General features: G+C 54.4%; 1 protein-coding gene across 1 annotated transcript; it reads right to left on the reverse strand.

Moving 5' to 3' along the window:
- ASB13 (ankyrin repeat and SOCS box containing 13) lies at window positions 1–15,665 on the reverse strand. Its single transcript, XM_086481075.1, has 6 exons — window positions 15,623–15,665; window positions 8,376–8,563; window positions 7,140–7,290; window positions 5,553–5,687; window positions 4,002–4,193; window positions 1–1,097 (listed from the first exon to the last, which is right to left on the reverse strand). The coding sequence occupies exons 1-6, from the start codon at window positions 15,663–15,665 to the stop codon at window positions 970–972; spliced, it is 837 nt and encodes a 278-aa protein (XP_086337201.1). The 3' UTR covers window positions 1–969.
- Between the last annotated feature and the right edge of the window lie 4,511 nt (window positions 15,666–20,176).

The raw sequence follows: 20,176 nt of genomic DNA on the forward strand, positions 1-20,176 counted from the left end.
TCCAGGACACAAGGGCCGTGCCCTCGCCGTACTTGAGGCACCGCCGGGCAGCGGCTCTGCCACTTTATTGCACATAAACCGAACAGTGAGTGGCCACAGGGGCTCAGAGCAAGCGGAGGAATATTGTTTGGGACCAGCCATCTGGAGGGAAGCATCCTTGGGACGTGCAGAGAGACCTGCTTCCTGCTTGGGCTCGAAAATTAGCCACGGTGCTGCCCTAGAGGAACCCTACAGTAAGAGCTGTCTCACCTCTAGCGAGGCAGGAGCACAGGCAAAGCCAACGCTGACCTGGCAGCAGTTTGTCCTCACTGGTGGTGCTGAGCCCGCCGATGTTCATGGGAAGTCAGCAACCGGCTGCAGTGCCTCTAATTAGTCCTGAGCTTGCTGGGGACTTAATTTGCCACCAGCTAGAGCGCGCAGGTCGCTCCAGCCTTGTCCCTTGGCATCACGCAGTCGTCACTTGAGTTGGTAGCACAGAGGCGGGAGGCAGCGCTCCCGCTGCGGAAACACAGACGTCCGTATCCGAGGGTATCGCCTCCAAATCCCTTCGCAGTCAGCGGAGACAGGAGCATCATCCCAGCACGGGCACCTACAGCAGGACAGATGAACCATGCTCCAGGAGTATCTGCTTCTCTTCCCGACTGGAAAGGGAGCCTGGCTCGATCATAGGGAGACGTCTTGAGGCTAGAGACGGGTAAAATTAGGCAAGATTAATCCCGCTCAAAGAGCTACAGCCTCGAACGCAGGGACAGTCTACATCACCCCAGGAGACAACTTCAAGCCAGTGCTACACGTTGCCTGAGCCTGCCTTTGCCCACAGAGAAGAGGACGTGCTGCCTCATAAATACTATTTACACCAGTTTGCTTAAATTAAAGTTAGTTTCTTGGGGAGAGGTAGAAGAGAAAGAGACAAATACTTGATACTGCAGGAGCTAAAGATATCGTCCTTCCTGGCCACCGTTGCCCCTGTCAGTTGTAGGACAGGTACTGGATTAATCGCTGAGGAATATTTAGCTTGGCAATCTTCTCCAGCGCTCGCTGCCCGGCGGCTTTCCTCACCGTAACTCTGCAGAGCTGTGACAAACTCAGAGGGGTTTCTAAAACGAGAAAAGAAGATGCGAAATTAGGGCTGCGGCTCGGCGGATGGCTGATCTCCCCGCAGGAGGGTGATGCCCCAGGAGAGAGCACGCCCAAGGAAGGCCCTGCAGAGCGGCGGGTGTGCTCTCCCAAGGCTCATCCCAAGGCAAATCCCACCCAAAATAGGGAGCAGAGCTGCAGGGCGCTTCTCCCAGCTCCCTTCCTCGCCTGCAGCCCCCAAAGCCCAATGGTACCCACCGGATCACCCGCTCCGATCCACTGGGGCTATCCAAGACTTTCAGATTTCCCTTTGTGACGCTGTATTCACAGTACATCGGAACAAAACCTCCTTCCAACACTCCTCTGCTGCTCCGTTTCGCCACCTAAGGGCTGCATTAACCCTTTTTGCTCAGCACTCTGCTGGGAGCTCCAAGAAAACTCCCCAAGCCCCGAGTCTGCAGCCTCGATGCTGGGTGTCGATGCTCATGCACGGACAGAGTGACAATGGGGCATGCTGCTCTGGAAGTAGTCAGTCCTACGGAGCTGCCTTCCCTACCCCCACAGCCTCGGACAAAAACCCAACCAATACAGCTAGCACAGCACTTTTCATAGAATCATAGAATCATGGAATAGTTTTGGTTGGAAGAGACCTTCAAGATCATCGAGTCCAACCTTTGTCAACACCACTAAACCACGTCCCCAAGTACAACCTCTACCCGTCTCTTCAACACCTCCAGGGATGGTGACGCCACCCCCTCCCTGGGCAGGCTCTGCCAAGGCCTGACAACCCTTTCAGTGAAGAAATTCTTCCTGATATCCAGCCTGAACCTCCCCTGGTGCAGCTTGAGGCTGTTTCCCCTTGTTCTATCGCTTGTTACTAGGGAGAACAGACCGACCCCCGCCTCGCTACAGCCTCCTCTCAGTGAGAGCGATGAGGTCTCCCCTCAGCCTCCTCTTCTCCAGGCTGAACACCCCCAGGTCCCTCAGCCGCTCCTCACAGACCTGTTCTCCAGACCCTTCCCCAGCTCCGTTGCCCTTCTCTGGACACACTCCAGCACCTCCATGTCCTTCTTGCAGGGAGGGGCCCAAAACTGCACCCAGCATTCGAGGGGCGGCCTCACCAGTGCCCAGTACAGGGGCACAATCCCCTCCCTGCTCCTGCTGGCCACACCATGGCTGATACAGGCCAGGATGCTGCTGGCCTTCTTGGCCACCTGGGCACACTGCTGGCTCATGTTCAGCCGGCTGCCAGCCAACACCCCCAGGTCCCTCTCTGCCGGGCAGCTCTCCAGCCACTCCTCCCCAAGCCTGGAGCGCTGCTGGGGGTGGTTGTGGCCAAAGTCCAGGACCTGGCACTTGGCCTTATTGGAACTCATGGAATTGGCCTTGGCCCAGCGATTCAGCCTGTCCAGATCCCTCTGTAGAGCTTCCCTACCCTCAAGCAGATCGACCCTTCCACCCAACTTGGTGTCACCTGCAGACTTACCAAGGGTGCACTCCATCCCCCTGTCCAAATCATTGATAAAGGTGTTAAACAGGAGTGACCCCAGTACTGAGCCCTGGGGGACACCACTCCTGACCAGCCACCAACTGGATTGAACTCCATTGACCACAACTCTCTGGACTCAGCCATCCAACCAGTTCTTCACCCAGCAAAGTGTCTGCCCCTCCGAGCCAAGTGCAGTCAATCTCTCTAGGAGAATGCTGTGGGAAACGGCGTCAAATGCCTTACTAAAGTCGAGGGAGATGACATCCACAGCCTTTCTCTCATCGAACAAGCGGGTCACCCTGTCACAGGAGGAGATCAGGTTTGTGAAACAGGACCTGCCTTTCATAAACCCATGCTGACTGGGTCTGATCACCTGGTTGTCCTGCACATGCTGCGTAATGGAACTCAGGATGATCTGCTCCGTCAGCTGCCCTGGCAAAGGTCTGCGTTGAAAAGCAGCCACACGTGCAGTTCTGCCAGCTGGGCTTAAGGGGCAATAAATTCTGGCAAGATATAAGGAGTATTTATGGGCATGTAGGATTCAACCTCTTCAGCCAGCTCAGCTGCAGCCAGAGCAGCACACTTCACTGCTCTCTGAGAAAAGACAGCAATGAATAACTTGGAGGAGACGCTGCTAGAGGGAGAAGAGAAACCAGGGGGAGCAGGAGTTAGAAGGTGCTCGCCAACAAAGGACTGCAAAGCCAGGAAAAAAATATTTCTTTCTATAAGGAAGCGTTTTTTAACGATGAAGGTGGTGAGATGCTGAAACAGGTTGCCCAGAGAAGCTGTGGATGCCCCATCACTGGGAGTACTCAAGGTCAGGAGGGACGGGGCTCTGAGCAACCTGATCTAGCTAAAGATGTCCCTGCCCATGGCAGGGGGGTTGGACTAGTTATGATCTTTAAGGTCCCTTCCAACCCAAACCATTCTACAATCCTGTGATTCTATGATGTTTAGGATCATCTCGTGCAGCAGCGGCCTGCAAATGCTCCGAAGGGTCTGTGAATTACTCCTCTGAGGTGCTTTAAGGGTCAACGAGACAAAAACTGGCTTAAAGCCACCCTCAAACCTCAGTCAAATGCCTCCTTCAAAACCAGACAGCTAAAGTTTAACTTGTTCCCTGCCCCAAATAAAATGAGCTTTCAACTGGGCGATTTCCTTGCCCTGACTGAATGCATCAAAGCATAAACGCTGATGCTGACACGCGAGATGGTCCCGAATTCAGCGAGGGCCTGATTTGGGCCATCTTACCCCTCTATTCAACGACAATCAAGCCAAGCTAGCCTATGGCCAAGTGACATACATTTGCCACCAAGAACTCCACACCTTCCCAGGAAGATGATCAGGGATTTACAGATCAAGGTGGACTGAGAATCCGGTGCAACAGAGCCGGCAGTCACTGTACTCCTAGGGCAGGGGATCGTATCTCACTTACTTTCGTAGTACTCAAAGCACTTTGCTGTGGGACTGCTGCTCCAGGTGTAATCCGACGGCTTCTTCCCTCGGTTGTCCCTTGCGTAAATGTTTCCTCCAAATTCAATCAGCATCTCCACCAGATCTACGTTCTTCACTTTCGCTGCGTGGTGGAGGGCTGTCTCGTGAAGTTTAGCAGCATTCACGTTTGCCCCTGAGGCCAGAAAGAAAAACAAACCTGTTCCCGAAAGCCTTACTTGACCCAAACGTAAGGAGTGGTTTGACTGGAGGGTAAAAAACCCCCGCTGCTCAAACACGCACGAGCAGCTGGAACAAGCTCCAACCAAACCAGCACAAACAGGAAACCAAACTGCTGAACAAGTTCTCGGTGCTGGCAAGGCGTGACTTTTCTTCGCTGGCTTTATGTTTTCCTTGCAGAGGAAGGATTTGAGTCCATGTTACCGGGTAAATAAGCTGCTGAGTGTGAAGTTCAGAATCGCTTCCTGAGTCTGTGCTGTCCAAAGCCAGCAAAGAGCCATTCCCAGTCACCTCAAAGGACTATTTCCACTCAAGACAAACAGTGGCCACTTTGTTTAACAGAAATACCCCAGACCCATGAGATGTCGCAGCTCTACTGCAGGATCAAGTTTTAGTTACAGAGATTTTGGCCGAGGAAGTTTGGCTTTTACGAGCTTATAGCAAAAGGTCCTTCCAACCCCGCCACCAACACTTGCATTTTATCAAGAGATTTGTTCAGCAGAGGTGAGATGAACCTCACTGAACTCAAGCAACTGACTTCTAGGTATGTGTGGCCACACTGAGCTCCCCTTACAGTTAATGAGGAGAAACAGGTATTTCTGGGGAATGGGTTAATGGATGCCCAAAACGGGGAGCCGGAGCGGTTGGAAACAAAACTAGCTTAGATGTGTAATATTTAGACAACTAATGTTCAGTGAAACAAATCCCACCCGCCCTGAGCCAAATCTCCTCCTGGTAAGCACGGGCAAAGACAAGAAGTCCAACTCCCAACTCCCCCAAAGTCAGCAGCAAGAAAACTGGGATGTGAAACCTGGAGCACAGAACATCGACTTGAACATCCAGTAAACTCATCTGGGCGTAACACTCACCAGGTGTCCCTGAGGTATGAAGTGACGTCATCTCTGGGTTTCCGTACAACATCAAACCCTAACATCTCTCCCTGACACCCACCCAAAGCCACACGACTGTGCTGCCAAAGCTGAAGGCCTGCACGCTCGTTGACACCACTTTCAGAATGAAATCATTAAAAAACTAAAGAAACTTTGCTCTAGGGGGGTGAAGAGTTCTGAATTTTATTAAAATAAGAGAATGGGGATGTCACTGAGGACATCACAAACCAGATATCGACAGGCAGACGCTGGGAAAACACTCAAGCATTAAGCTTTGCTCAGGTAAAGGCCAAACTTTTCACCTTTGTCATCTATATTACGCCGTGAACGAAGCAGCTCTTCGACAAGAACGCCGCTGCAGAGCACCGAGGGAGACGCTGCGCACAGACACCACCCGAGAAGCCCCCCCGCCGTGGCTGCCATACCTGCCTTGAGCAGCAACTTTGCACAGTCCAGATGCTCCCTGGCACAGGCCACGTGTAGGGGCGTCCCGAAATGGCAGTCATGGGCCTCCAAGTTGGCACCGACGTCAATGAGGAGCTGCACGCACTCTGAGCTACCTTTAGAAAGGGAAGGCGTGAGTCAAAAGAAAGAATCCAGCTCAAACGGGAGCAGATGGGAGCAGCTTGACCCACAAGCAGCCTGTTGAATATTTGGGATGCAAACCAGAGACGCTTGTGAGCCAACACAACACACTGTAGGAGCAAGACCGAGACCAGGACACGAGAAACAAAGAGTCAGAGCTGCACGGACCTGAGCCAGACCTAACAGGGCTCCCAGGGAGTCAGGACAAACACCCCTGAACTCAAGGGTTTGCACTAAATGGCCTGTTGCTCGTGGAGCCGGTTGTATTGCCGATCCTGCCCTGGGTGGACTCGATCATCTTCAAGACCATTCCAGCTTTACTTTTTCCAAGAATAAGATGACTTAACAGGAAGCAGGCAGTCATCATCATCAGGCCTTAGGAAAAAGGCTTAACGAGGGAAAGCTAAGCAGGAGCTCATAGTTATATATTGAACTATTTGTTTGTCAAAAATGATGTCTCCCGCAGCCTTCAGAGTCGAAGGGAAACTCTATCCAGGACAGCATATATCAAAAACAGTGAAGGGGAGGAGAGAGGAGGTATTACCTCTTACAAAGAGGAAACTGAGGCACAAAACGATGAAGAGATTTGGTCACAATCATCTAAGAAGGACACTGCCCCTCTCCCATCCAGGCTTTCCTGCTGTTGCGCCTGTGCAAGTGGAAGTTCAGGGGAGGAATGACGCTCAAAAACTCCTCTGCCACTCCCCCTACCTCTGCTGCCGTCACAGCCACCCCCGATGTTTGCTCCCGGCACCGTAACCCAGATCCAAACGTCCACAAGAGGCTTGAGTAGAGGATGGGGGGAGCAGAGAGCGGCTGGCACGTGCCAGCTGGGATGTCATTTTGGTCCCTGCAGTTTTCTCGTCGTCCCCTGGACATACCCTCCAGCTGGAAAAGGCCGTGAGAGGGACAAGGAGCGGCACAGGCAGCAGCACTGCCCAACAGCCCCTGGCGCTTTCTGCCCACCCGACAGCCTCCTCCAGCAGCTCTGAACCACCAGGAGGGGTCTAGGACAGGACTACTCGATTAAGATGGTCTCGTGTCTTAATCAGAGCAATTTATCCCCCCTCAACTTGGATCAGAGGGGAAGAAGGCGGGCACCCCTCTGCTCGCAAGAGCAAAGCTACTGGTTTGGCTCCACGTTTTCCAACAGAGCATGAAGAAGCTGGCGTTTTACCTGCCCAACATCTTACCCCACGTCTGTCAGGCGGGATAAAACCACCCAACACGAGGGACGGCTTGATTCACCCGATAACTTTGCGCTCTGCGTTCAGCAGGAGATGTGCCCACCTAAGGCTGAAATACTTGCAGGCTGATGAACAACAGCATCTCACATTTGGGGTTTGTTTTTTTTTTATTCCCCGCCCCCCCCCCCCCCCCCCCCCAGCTGCAAATAACCCTGCAAAGGTACGACCACGCAGCCTTACCGTTCATGCAGGCTTCGTGGAGGGGAGAGGCCGTGTAAAGGGGAGGGTTCACCTTGGCGCCGTGGGACAGCAGCACTTTCACGCACTCTATGCTACCCGAGGCGCAGGCGTCGCAGAGCGGAGTGCTGCCGTCGATATTCCTCGCATCCACCTTCAAGGCAAGGAAAAAAACGCTAGGTACCCGCAGGCTGCTGCGTGGCAGGACCCTCTTGCCTACGTTTTCACTTCTTTTAACCCTAAAAATACTCTGGGCTAGGGAAAGAGTTGGTTGCTGTCGCCAGCAACCTGCTTTGCGCCGTCCCCATCACTCTCGGGGCACAGACGCACATTAATGTCACAAGTTTAGGCCGTTATTGCCACCGTTACGCTTTTCTACCGCTCTCCTGCTGAAGGTTACAAGCCTCAGGCCCGAGTAACGCAAGGAAACTCCACGTCTGCTTCAGCACAAAGCCCAGCTTCATCCGTGGGCTCAGCCAAACCGGCCGACTGCGCCCCACGGAGGACCGGGGAGCGCACACGTGCTCCGCTTCGCCGGCTTTGCTCTGAGGAGAGCTGTCTGCAGCGCGTGAGGAGTCATGAGCCCTTGAAGACAGTCGTCACCAGCTATAACCCAAGACTCTGTTTAGCTGGTTTTTGTTTCCATAATCAAATTAAAGAAATAGAGGAAGAAACACAAGAAAAAACATAAACCTGGAAGCTACATGGCCCCTGCTCCCCTTCTGGCCCCTTGATGCAACCCAGCTAGCTTTAGATACTTGGGTCATCTAAACTAGAGTCACCCTGGGCTGCTGATAGTCAGCGAGGAGAGAGATGGAAACACTTCCAGGCAGTTGTTTTAAGTCCTCATCAAGCTCAAACACTCTCTGAATTAGATTGGATAGTAGGAAAAATTTCTGTACTGAAAGAGTGGTCAAACATTGGAACAGGCTGCCCAGGGAAGTGGTGGAGTCACCATCCCTGGAGGTGTTTGAAAAACACATAGACGTGGCACTTGAGGACACAATTTAGTGGGCACGGTGGTGTTGAGTTGACGGTTGGACTCGGTGATCTTAGAGGTCGTTTCCAACCTTAATGATTCTACAACTCTACGAAAAGGCCCGTCATCCTCTGCTGCCTGTCAAGCAAGCCCAGGGTGACCAAGAAGGGCCTAGAGCCAGATGGGGAGAATCCCGATCGCAGAAAACAACTTCAGACATCAAGATGAAGCTCCCAGCTGGATCAGACGCGACGACACACCTGGGCCCCTGCAGCCAGCAAGAGCTTGACGCACTGCGTTTGCCCTCGCAGGCTCGCCTCGTGCAGCGGGGTGATGGAGTCGTAGGTGACGGCGTTGACGCAGGCTCCGCTCTCTATCAGCTGCTGCAGCTGCAGGATTTCTCCCCGCCTGGCTGCTTCGTGAACTGGTGTTCGATCGGCCCAGAAGCCTAGAAAGAAGAAATAAAGGAGTAAATAATTAAAACCACACACGAGGAGCAAACGAGTCTCCGTGCTGGAGAAAAGCAGGCGGGGAACAATGGCCGGCAGCTGGAAGAGAGAGCTGGGAATGAGGAGGTTATTCTGCTCCATGACCCGGCTCAGCACGTGATTTTAAATCGGGTGCTTCATGTTGGTGGGCACCCCGCTGTGGACCCCCCTCTCAGGGGCTGTTTGTAACTGGCTTCCCTTCCAGCTTCTGGAACATTTTGTACTCGCTTGAAACTTTACCTAAGTCGAACCCCAGCAGCTTTCATTAGGTCCAGATTCATCCCAGTGAGGTCTTAACTATTTAGTGCCAGGAGCACTGTCCTTCCTGGCTCCATCTGAAATGACCGGAACCGCGACGCCTCCAGAAAGCAACTCAGCCCACCTAAAAACTGTCTTCCCAAAAGAGTCAGCGGAGCTTCGACAACGCAGTTTCTGGCTTCAACGCCTTCGCTGAGCATCTACGCTTACACGGGGCAAGTCTGGGCTCAGCTTCCCAGCCCTAACCGACAGTATCGTCTCCTTTCAGGTGTGTTTTGCTTTCAGGGAAGCAATGAGGGAGTAAAGAACAGCCCCGCGCATTTTCACCCAACCTTCAGCAAGATAAATGCGTCCTCTGTGTAAAAACACAGGCCTCGGCATGCTGTGAAAGCAGGGTTTATAGGAGCAGCACGGTAGGCTCTGCGCACAGGTCAATACTAAAAACCATCTGCAAAACAGACCTCGCAGCTATAGTTCCTCCCCTTTCAACACATCTCCACAAGACCCCTGTTTCAAGGCAGGCACTCCCAGCCATGGAGTGGGAGAAAAAGGATGATTTGCCTTATTTAAAAAAAAATAAACACCTTGTCACGTAGTTCAGGCGGACTGACCATCCCTCTTGCCATCCCTAAACGCTGCATTTTATTTACCAGCATGAAGGAGCAAACACCAACACAAGCCAGTGGTTATGAAAGATGGAGCAGACCCAAGGAATAACACAATGCTGAGGTGTACGGTGGACTGAAACCACCCCCCGCAAGGGAATCACGAGTACTGGGATTTTCACAGCACACAGTACATGCAGGCTTTGCTATTTGCTTGTTTGATCCTCGTTCATTTTGCCTGGGCAGGATGTTTTTCCTTCACTGGAGCTTCTCACGGATATGTGAGGACAAGCAAGAAGCCCAAATGAGGAGCTCTCAAACCGCCAGCCACCAAGCAGCATCACTTTGTCACCCAACAGGGCTGCAAAGAACAAGCCCCAGCAGCATTTTATTAGAGGCCCGTTAGATATTCCCTCCCCAAAAAAAAACCCAACCTGCAAACTGCAGGCTCCTCAAATTCCATCTGTCCGACTCCACAACTCCTTACGTGGCGGGCTCACGTGAGAGAGAACACCACCAGTCCCCATGGGGACAGGATTTCCCAGCAGCTGGGCAAGCAGCTCTGTCACCTCCAGCCCTGCAGAGGCTGGCAGCCGCTGGCAGGAGGCAGGGTTTGGGCCCTCCGGGATGTTGCGTGGCTCCCACCCGCCATCTCCCTCCAAGGAGGCACCATCCCCTCTCCTCCAGCTCCCCTACACCACCTCTTCGGATCACGCACACGTTAAGATATGGAGGAACAATGATAATTCCAAGTAGCAGGGGCTCTCTGAGGGCACAGACTCACAGAATCTCAGCGCACAGCAGCTTTTCCCGAGGGAAGGAGACGCCAGAGCAGCGGAGAGGCCCGCCTGGAGCCGGCAGCTCTGGCAGGAGACGCGAGATGTGGGCAAGACCTGGGCATTGCCAGAGAAACGCCGCCCTCTGACGCCTATAAAGAGCGGCCTGGGGAGCGCTGGCGACCGGGAGCGCCGCAACCAGAGGGGGGGTTGTGTGGGAAGGGCGCCGAAGCTGCCAGTTTGAGAAGCCAAAGGTGCTTCTCACCTCGCTGCGCGCCGAGCAAGGTCAAGCGAAGGGGACAAAGGGGCATCTTCTGGGCGAGGCAAGTCCGGCTGGTGGTAGCTGGGCGTGCGGCGGCAGCCCGAGCAGTCGGTGGTGCCGGCAGCTGTGGTGGCAACGCGGGCAAAAGCTGTCGGAAGCGACGCGGCGAGCCAGCCAGAGGTGCCAGGTGAACGTGTCCAGGGTGCAGGGGACGCCACAGCCTCTCGCTGGCAGCTGGGGGCGGCCGCGATACGGCCGGGTGCGGTGCGAGCGGGCAGACCATCCGCTCGGCCGAGCGGCGCCGCGGCGAGATGAGGTCGAGAGGTTACACGGGGAAATCAAAAGGCTTCGGAGCATTCGGGAGGCTGAACTGGAGAGAGACGGGGGGGAACCGGGCCCTGCCCTCCCTGCAGCGGGAATGGCAGCACCCAGCCGAGAGCACCCAGGACGCAGCGGCCCCTGTACCCTGCCCCTGCGCGGGGGAAGACAGAAGCCTGAACGAAAGCGCTGAGTGGAGGCGAGTTCCTGGCCGTGGCAGAAGGCGAGCGCCCTCCTTGCCTGCCTCACCTCCCCAGGAGCCTCTGAGAAACAGGAGGGAGGCCCTGCTGGAGGACGGCCAGGCTAGCGAGGGCGTGGGGGATCGACAGCCCGTACCGGAGGTGTCACCGCAGTCAGACAGGCCTCCCAGCCGCACAGCACCCTCCTCCACAAGGGAGAAGAGGAGTTAGACTTGTTGGAGACTCCCTGCTGAAGAGAACAGAGGGCCCAGCATGTCGGCTTGACCCTCACCATAGTCTGGAGTCTTCCTGGAGCTCGAGCTAGGGATATCGCTAGGAAAGTCCCCGGCCTAGTGCGGTCATCAGGCTGTTACCCGCTGCTGGTCTTCCAGGCAGGAGGGAAGAAAGCTGCATCTCGTAGTCCGAGGGGAACGAAGAGAGATTTCAGGGCCTTGGGACTATTACTGAAAGAGTCCGGAGGGCAAGTCATTTTCTCGTCCCTCCTTCCAGTTGCGGGTGATGATATGGGAAGCCACAGAAGGATCCAGTCCGTAAACACCTGGCTCCGAGACTGGTGCTACAGGCAGGGTTTTGGGCTCTTTGATAATGGCTGGTTTTAGAAGACACCAGGCCCGATGCTGACAGGTGGGAAAGACTTATCTTGTAGAGGGAAAAGGGTTCTAGGGCAACAATTAGCAGGGCTCATACATACATAGAGCTGTAAACTAGATTCGAAGGGGTTGTAGCCACGTTCGCACTGGTGGTGCAGCGTTGTAGTACTAGTGAGGACCAGAAGGCCTCCCATCCCCCTCGGGGGCAGTCAGCGCGCTCAGCTCGCTCCCCGAGGTGCCCCTATGCCAATGCACGCAGCATGGGGAATAAACAGGAGGTAGAAATCCGTGTACGGTCAAGGGGTTATGATCTGGTGGCGATTACAGAGACATGGTGGGACAGCTCACGTCTGGAACGGGGTCATGGACGGCTGTGTCCTTTTCAGGAAAGACAGGCCAACAAGGCGAGGAGGTGGAGTTGCTCTTTATGTGAGAGAGCAACTAGAATGTATGGAGTTCTGTCCAGGGGAGGATGAGGAGCGGGTTGAGAGTTTGTGGGTGAGAATCAAGGGGCAGGCTAGCACGGGACATACTGTTGTGGGTGTCTATTACAGGCCACCTGATCAGGATGAAGTAGTTGATGAGGCCTTCTACAGGAGCTGACAGCAGCCTTGCAATCACAGGCTCTGGTACTCACGGGGGATTTTAACTCCTCAGATATTTGCTGGGAGGCCTACACAGCCAGCCATTCACAGTCCAGGACGTTCCTCCAGTGCCTCGATGATAACTTCTTGATGCAAGTGGTGGATGAGCCAACTAGGAGAGGAGCACTGCTCGATCTTATACTCACTAACAAGCAGGGTCTGGCTGAAGCGGTGAAGGTTGAAGGCAGCCTTGGCTGCAGTGATCATGAGAAGGTGGAGTTCAGGATCTCGTGCAGTAGGAACGGAATACCAAGCAGGATCACAACCTTGGACTTCAGCGGGGCCAACTTTGGCCTTTTCAAGCAATTGCTCGGGGAAATCCCATGGGACAGGGTACTAGAAGGGAAAGGGGCCCGAGAGAGTCGGTTTATATTCAAGGACCACTTTTTCCAAGCTCAAGATCGGAGCATCCCAGTGGGTAGGAAATCACAAAGGGGAGCCAGGAGACCCGCGTGGTTAAACAGGGAGCTGATGGGCAAACTCAAGTGGAAGAAAAGAGTCTATAGATCTTGGAAGGAGGGGATGGCCACTTGGGAGGAATATAGGACTGTTGTCAGAGGATGTAGGGAGGCAAGCAGGAAAGCCAAGGTCTCCTTGGATTTAAGCCTTGCAAGGGAGGTCAAGGACAACAGAAAGAGCATCTTCAAATACCCTGCAGACAACACTAACACCAGAGGAACTGCAGGCCCACTGCTGAGCGAGGCGGGTGCCCTGGTGACAAAGAAGGCGGAGGTACCGAATGCCTCCTTTGCCTCTGTCTATCCTGCTGGAGCCTGTCCTCAGGAGCCGCAGAGCCCTGAGGGCCCAGAAGAAGTCAGGAGAAAGGAGGAGTTTGACTCGGTCGATGAGGACTGGGTTGGGGATCAGTTAAGCAAGCTGGACACACATGGGCCCTGATGGGATGCACCCATGGGTGCTGAGGGAGCTGGCGGAGGTCATTGCTAGACCAGTCCCCATCATCTTCGGTAAGTCGGGGGGAACAGGGGAGGTGCCTGAGGACTGGAGGAAAGCCAATGTCACTCCAGCCTTCAAAAAGGGCAAGAAGGAGGACCCAGGTGACTACAGACCCGTCAGCCTCACCTCCATCCCTGGAAAAGTGATGGAACAACTTATCCTTGGCGCTGTCTCTAGGCATATCAAGGATCAGGGGGTCATTAGGAGCAGTCAACATGGCTTCAGCAAGGGGAAGTCATGTTTGACCAGCCTGATAGCCTTTTATGAAGGCATAACCCGGTGGATAGAGGATGGCAGCGGTAGTGCAGTGGATGTGGTTTACCTTGATTTCAGTAAAGCATTTGACACCGTCTCCCACAGCATCCTCACCGCTAAACTGGGGAAGTGTGGTCCGGACGATCGGGTAGTGAGGGGGATTGTGAATTGGTTGAAGGAAAGAAGTCAGAGAGTTGTCGTCAATGGGTCAGAGTCTAGTTGGAGGCCTGTATCTAGTGGAGTCCCTCAGGGGTTGGTACTGGGACCAGTACTATTCAAAACATTAATCAATGACCTGGATGAGGGAAGAGAGTGCACTGGCAGCACGATTGCTGATGACACACAACTGGGAGGAGTGGCTGACACCCCAGCAGGCTGTGCTGCCCTTCAGAGAGACCTGGACAGGCTGGAGAGCTGGGGGGGGAGACATTTCATCAACTACAACAAGGGCAAGTGTAGAGTCTTGCATCTGGGAAAGAACAACCCCATGGACCAGCACAGACTGGGGACTGAGCTGTTGGAGAGCAGCGTAGGGGTAAGGGACCTGGGGGTCCTGGTGGGCAGCAGGATGGCCATGAGCCACCAATGTGCCCTCATGGCCAAGAAGGCCAATGGCATCCTGGGGTGGATTAGAAGGGGGTGGTCAGTAGGTCGAAAGAGGTTCTCCTCCCCCTCTGCTCTGCCCTGGTGGGACCCCATCGGGAATAGTGTGTCCAGTTCTGGGCCCCTCAGCTCCAGAAGGACAGGGAACTGCTGGAAAGAGCCCAGCGCAGAGCCACAAAGGGGATGAAGGGGGTGGAACATCTCCCTCAGGATGAAAGGCTGAGGGAGCTGGGGCTCTTGAGGTTGGAGAAGAGGAAACTGAGGGGTGACCTCCTCAATGGCTATAAATACGTGAAGGGCGAGTGTCAGGAGGATGGAGCCGGGCTCTGCTCGGTGACGGCCAGTGACAGGACCAGGGGCAACGGGTGCAAGCTGGAGCACGGGAGGTTCCACATGAACATCAGGAAAAGCTTTTTCCCTGGGAGGGTGACAGAGTCCTGGCACAGGCTGCCCAGAGAGGTGGTGGGCTCTCCTTCTCTGGAGACATTCCAATCCTGCCTGGACACGTTCCTGGGTGACCTGCTCTGGGTGGTCCTGCTCTGGCAGGGGGTTGGACTGGGTGATCTTTCGAGGTCCCTTCTAACCCCTGACAGTCTGTGATTCTGTAAATGAATCACAGAATGGTTTGGGTTGGAAGGGACCTCAAAGACCACCCAGTTCCAACCCCCTGCCACAGGCAGGGACACCTCCCACCAGACCAGGTTGCTCAAAGCTCCGTCCAACCTGGTCTTGAGCACTGCCAGGGATGGAGCATCCACAGCTTCCTTAGGCAACCTGTTCCAGTGTCTCACCACCCTCAGGGTAAAGAACTTCTTCCTTGTATCTAGTCTAAACCTGCCCTCTCCCAGCTTCCAACCATTACCCCTTGTCCTATCACTGCAGGCCCTTGTAAAAAGTCCCTCTCCAGCCTTCTTGTAGGCCCCCTGCAGGTCCTGGAAGGCTGCTGTAAGGTCTCCCTGGAGCCTTCTCTTTTCCAGGGTGAATAAGCCCAAGTCTCTCAGCCTGTCCTGGTAGGGAAGCTGTTCCAACCCTCTAATCATCTTGGGAGCCCTCCTCGGGACTCGCTCCAACAGCTCCATGTCTTTCTTGTGTTGGGCATCCTCGCCTTCCCCTTATCCCTTCCCTTGGGAGAAGCCACTCGCTCCCCAAACCACCCTGCCCACGCCTAAACCACCCTGCCTACCCCCAAAACCACACTGCCCACCCCCTAAACCACACTGCTCGCCCCCTAAACCACACTGCTCGCCCCCAAAACCACCCTGCCCGCCCCCAAAACCACCCTGCCCGCCCCCAAAACCATCCTGCCTGCCCCCAAAACCATCCTGCTCGCCCCCAAAACCACCCTGCCCGCCCCCAAAACCATCCTGCCCGCCCCCAAACCCATCCTGCTCGCCCCTAAACCACCCTGCCCACCCCCAAAACCACTCACCCCCAAAACCACTCGCCCCCAAAACCACCCTGCCCGCCCCCAAATCACGACGCCAACACCGCGCTCCCGCAGCAGATCAACCCCTACCCCTACCCCTCCACCCCCACCCCCCAGCCCCCACGCACTGATCTCGCCCCGCAGGGAGCCGCTGCTCGTCGGGCTCTCCATGGCCCGGGCCCGCCGGGGGCCGCCGGCTCCGGCCTCCTCCGGCTCCGGTCCGCTCCGTTCCGCCTCCGGTCCGGCTCCGGTCCGCTCCGTTCCCCTCCGGTCCGGTCCGGTCCGTTCCGGCTCCGGTCCGTTCCGCTCCGCTCCGTTCCGTTCCGTTCCGTTCCGTTCCGGCTCCGGTCCGGTCCGTTCCGCTCCGCTCCGTTCCCCTCCGGTCCGTTCCGTTCAGTTCCGGCTCCGGGACTCCCGACTCCGGCCGCGGAGGCCGCTGGGAGTTGTAGTGCCTTGGCGGTGTGGATGAGTCGGGATACTGGGAGTAGTGGTGTGGGCAGGGTGGGGGTACTGGTGTATAGGGGGAGGGGAGACTGGGATTACTGGAAGTACTGGTGTACGGGGGAGGGGCGACTGGGGGTACTGGTTGGGGGGGAAGGTGTAGGCAAGGTACTGGTGTGTGTACAGAGGGGGTACTGGGGGCACTGGTATATGTGGGGAGGGGTACTTGGGGTACTGGAGGTGGAAGGGGGTACTGGTGTATGGGGGAGGGGTGACTGGAGGTACTGGTTGGGGGGGAATGTGTAGGCGAGGTACTGGTGCGTTTAAGGAGGGGGTACTGGGGGAATTGGTATATGTGGGGAGGGGTACTTGGGGTACTGGAGGTGGAAGGGGGTACTGGCGACACTGGTGTGGCAAGAAGGATAGTGGATGTACTGGTGTATGTGGGGAGGGAGTACTGGGGGCACTGGTGTATGTGGGGAGGGGGTTCTGGGGGCACTGGTGTACGTGAGGATAGAAAGGTGAAGTGATTTGCCAAAGATTACCGAAAGAAATCAGTGCAAAGCTGAAATTACAGCCGAAATCGCTTGATTCCCACTTGATTCACCCAGAAGAGCGCAACCCTTCTCTACCACTTCTCTGCTGTTGTAACGGGTCTGTGTGGCAAGGTTTGGGTAGCGGGGGGGGGTTACAGGGGGGGCTTCTGTACGAAGCTGCTAGAAGTTTCCCTATGTCAGATACAGCCCATGCCAGCCGGCTTTAAGACGGACCCGCCGCTGGCCAAGGCCGAGCCCATCAGCGACAGCGTTTTTCGCCTCTGGGATAACGTATTTAAGAGAGGGAAAAAATTGTTGCGCAGCAGATATTGCAGCGAGTGAGAGGAGTGAGAATATGGGAGAGAAACATCCTGCAGACCCCCAGGGCAGTGCAGATGGAGGGGCAGGAGATGCTCCAGGCGCCGGAGCAGCGATTGCCCCGCGGCCTGTGGTGAAGACCCCGGTGAGGCAGGCTGTCCTCCTGCAGCCCATGGGCGGTGGAGCAGATGACTGTCTACACCCCGTGGAGGACCCCAAACCGGAGTAGGTGGATCCCTGAAGGAAGCTGTGACCCCGTGGGAAGCCTGCACTGGAGCAGGCTCCCGGCAGGACCTGTGGCCCATGGGGAGAGAGCAGCCCCCGCTGGAGCAGGTTTGCTGTCAGAGACCCCGTGAGGGGGCTCACGCTGGAGCCGTCGGTTCCTGAAGGACGGCACCCCATGGAGGAGACCCACGCTGGAGCAGTTCATGAAGAACTGAACCCGTGGGAGGACTCACGCTGGAGAAGTCATGGAGGACTTTCTCCCGTGAGGGGGACCCCACACTGGAGCAGGGGAAGCGTGTGAGGAGCCCTCCCCCTGAGGAGGAAGGAGCGGCAGGAACAGCAGAGTGATGAACTGATCCCAACCCCCATTCCCTGTTCCCCCCATGCACCGCTTGTGGGGGAGGAGGGAGAGAAATCGGGATCAAAGTTAATCCTGGGAAAGAAGGGAGAGGTGAGGGGAAGGTGTTTTAAGAGTTGGTTTTATTTCTCATTACTCTTCTCTGAGTTAATTGGTAATAAATTACATTTTCCTGAAGTCGAGTCTGTTTTGCCCGTGACGGTAAATGCTGAGTGACCTCCCTGTCCTGATCTCAACCCCACAAGCCTGTTGGGGTTTTTTTTTCCCTCTCCCCTGTCCAGTTAAGGAGGGGGAGTGATGGAGTGGCTTGGGTGGGCACCTGGCATTCTGGCCAGTGCCAAACCACCACAGCTGTCTTGCCCAAATTTCTGCACTCTCAGGGTAGGAGCTAGGGTTAGATGCAGTCCTTCAAATCTTTATTTTAAAGCTTCCAAAACAACCGTGCCCACATGGAGGCAGCAGCAGAACCTGCAGGAAACCTCCATGTACCAGGCTTGATCATGCTGATGAAACCACCAACAGCGTTGCTGGGATCTCACGTATCTGGTCCCCATCACATCAGCTCACCTGCCGCAAGACACGGCTCCGAGCACGGCCCTTTCCTCCGCTCAGGAGTCCTACGCAGCAACTGCATCTCATCAACAAATTGCTCATCAGTTGCCCAGGGTCGTGGTGTGGTAGAAAAGCCACAGCAACTGAGCTGCAGGGGACCAGAGCCAACTGTCAGCGTATCACGTGCAGAATACGAACATAAATGTCACCGACTGCCCGACCATGGTGGCAAGGTGGGCAAAGCCACATCATCTGTTACCTGTAGAGTTCTATTTTTCTCAGAGTTAATGTAGCATGAACTCAGATCTCATCAAAGGAGAGTTCATGTCACCTCCCCAACCCTTTCTGTGACACCGCCACGCTCAAGCCCTTGCAATGCTGAGATCCTCAGAGTTGGTGTCATCAGTGCCTACTGAGATTTGTGCCCTAAAAGCTTGCACGTTCTCCCATCTTACCACCCAGGACTAAAACTGAAGAGCCAGGTAATACACAGCCTTCATCTCCCACCTTCCCCTCCTCCTCTGTCTCTAAATTACTGTTCTTTGCATTAGAGAGGTTGCAGAAAGAACCCAGGCTGTACAGCGATCTGCCGTTCATCCGTGGATTTTCTCACCCTGTGTGCCAGGTTCCCGCTCCTGCCCCACACTCACGTGGTCACATCCAGCCACACAAAGCATTTGCTGTCCCAATTCCCAACGGATTATTTAGGCAGCCGATATTTATGAGGGCTTTGTAAGAGGCGCCTGTGTGTTTGTTGTGCCTTGGCAAAGCAATTTGCCCAAAAGCGAAACCAGACCTGTGGGTTGGCGCCTGCCTGTGTGGGCGAGGAGCTAAATTTGGCCGCCGGTTTGAGAAACTCAGCTTGACTCTGCATTTCCTGAACTCTCAAAAAAAGGTGCCATGCACTCAAAACACTGAAGTCTTGAATTTCCTAGCGGAGCCAAGCTTCGTCAACAGCTGCCGGCAGCTTGGGCGGCTGCCAGGCAATAGTGTAATTAACCTTTTCTCATTTACATCCAGGTCTTGAAAGAGGAGGTGTGGTTGTGTGGTCAGAGGTCAGCTTTCTTGTGTGTCCTGCTTTTATTACACTCCTAGTCTTGCAGTTTTCCCCTGACGTCGTTCCTAAATTGCTGGCGCAGATAAGGAAGGAGACCAAAGAAATGGATTAAAAATAGAGACCAAAAACGTATCCTCTTCACCGCAAACAACCTCTGCAGGAATGCACCTGCGAGGAGAGCTGCTCCTCTGAGGAGAGACGCTGCAGGATTCCTTCACGTCAAGGTCCTGCCATACATCTGCAATTCTGGTCATGTTTTTCATTTTGCCCACCTGCTTTGCATTTGTACGTGCTTCTCAGGTGGTTGGGAGCTATGCTCCAGGGTACACAGCCAGCTGAAGAACACCTGCTTCCCCCTTCCACCCACAGCACGACAAAGGGTGAAACCATATTTAAAAAAAATAAATAAATTAAAATTAAATTTTTAGAAAAAATAAAGTAAAACTCTATTTTTCCTTGCTATTCTGCAGTTCTAAAATAGAAATCTGCCCCACTTTGAGGGAAAAACCAGTGTTTTCCAGCGGTGGACATACTTCTCTTGAAAATATTAACTTTGAAGAAAACCAATTTTCCATTGCAGGAGGAAGAAATGAAATAACTCCAGTGGGAAAACTCCTGGTCAGCACAGTGGTGAACCTGCTGCCACTACCGTGTTGTAAGAAAACCAAGAATGTCTGGCACTAATTTCATTAAAACTAAAATTGCTACACCCTGTCAACTGAAACAGGATTAGCCCAGGATGGGACCTCTCAAAACATGAGATGTTATCTTCGATGTTGCAGCCCTTCACGCCAGCCTCAAAGGCAGGACGAGATTGCTGCGTAATTGTTTTTACATTTTTCAGGGTTTCCATTCCCTATTTGAAGAGGCAAAGAGCTGGCATGCCAGCACCGTAGCAGAAACACAGACAAAAAGGCTGAAAACCACGTAAATTCTCTCACTTCTTGCCCCAAAGTGGGTCCAGGGATGAATTTAAGAACTGGATAAGCAGGGCAATAGCAGGTAGCGCCAAGTAGAGATGGAAATACTCTGAGGACCTGCATATAACGTCAGCTGCAGTTCAGGCTGGGCTGGGAGTTAATCAGCTGTAGATTACAAAATGATGATATAGTCAATAATACGAAGAGATAAATGTGGTGTCTGCCTTGGTTTGATAAGATCAGGAGTAAGTGTTCCTAGTTCAAAACATGTCCCT

This window comes from Leptosomus discolor, chromosome 1 (genome assembly GCF_034619465.1).
Source record: "Leptosomus discolor isolate bLepDis1 chromosome 1, bLepDis1.hap2, whole genome shotgun sequence".
Lineage (NCBI taxonomy): Eukaryota > Metazoa > Chordata > Aves > Leptosomiformes > Leptosomidae > Leptosomus > Leptosomus discolor.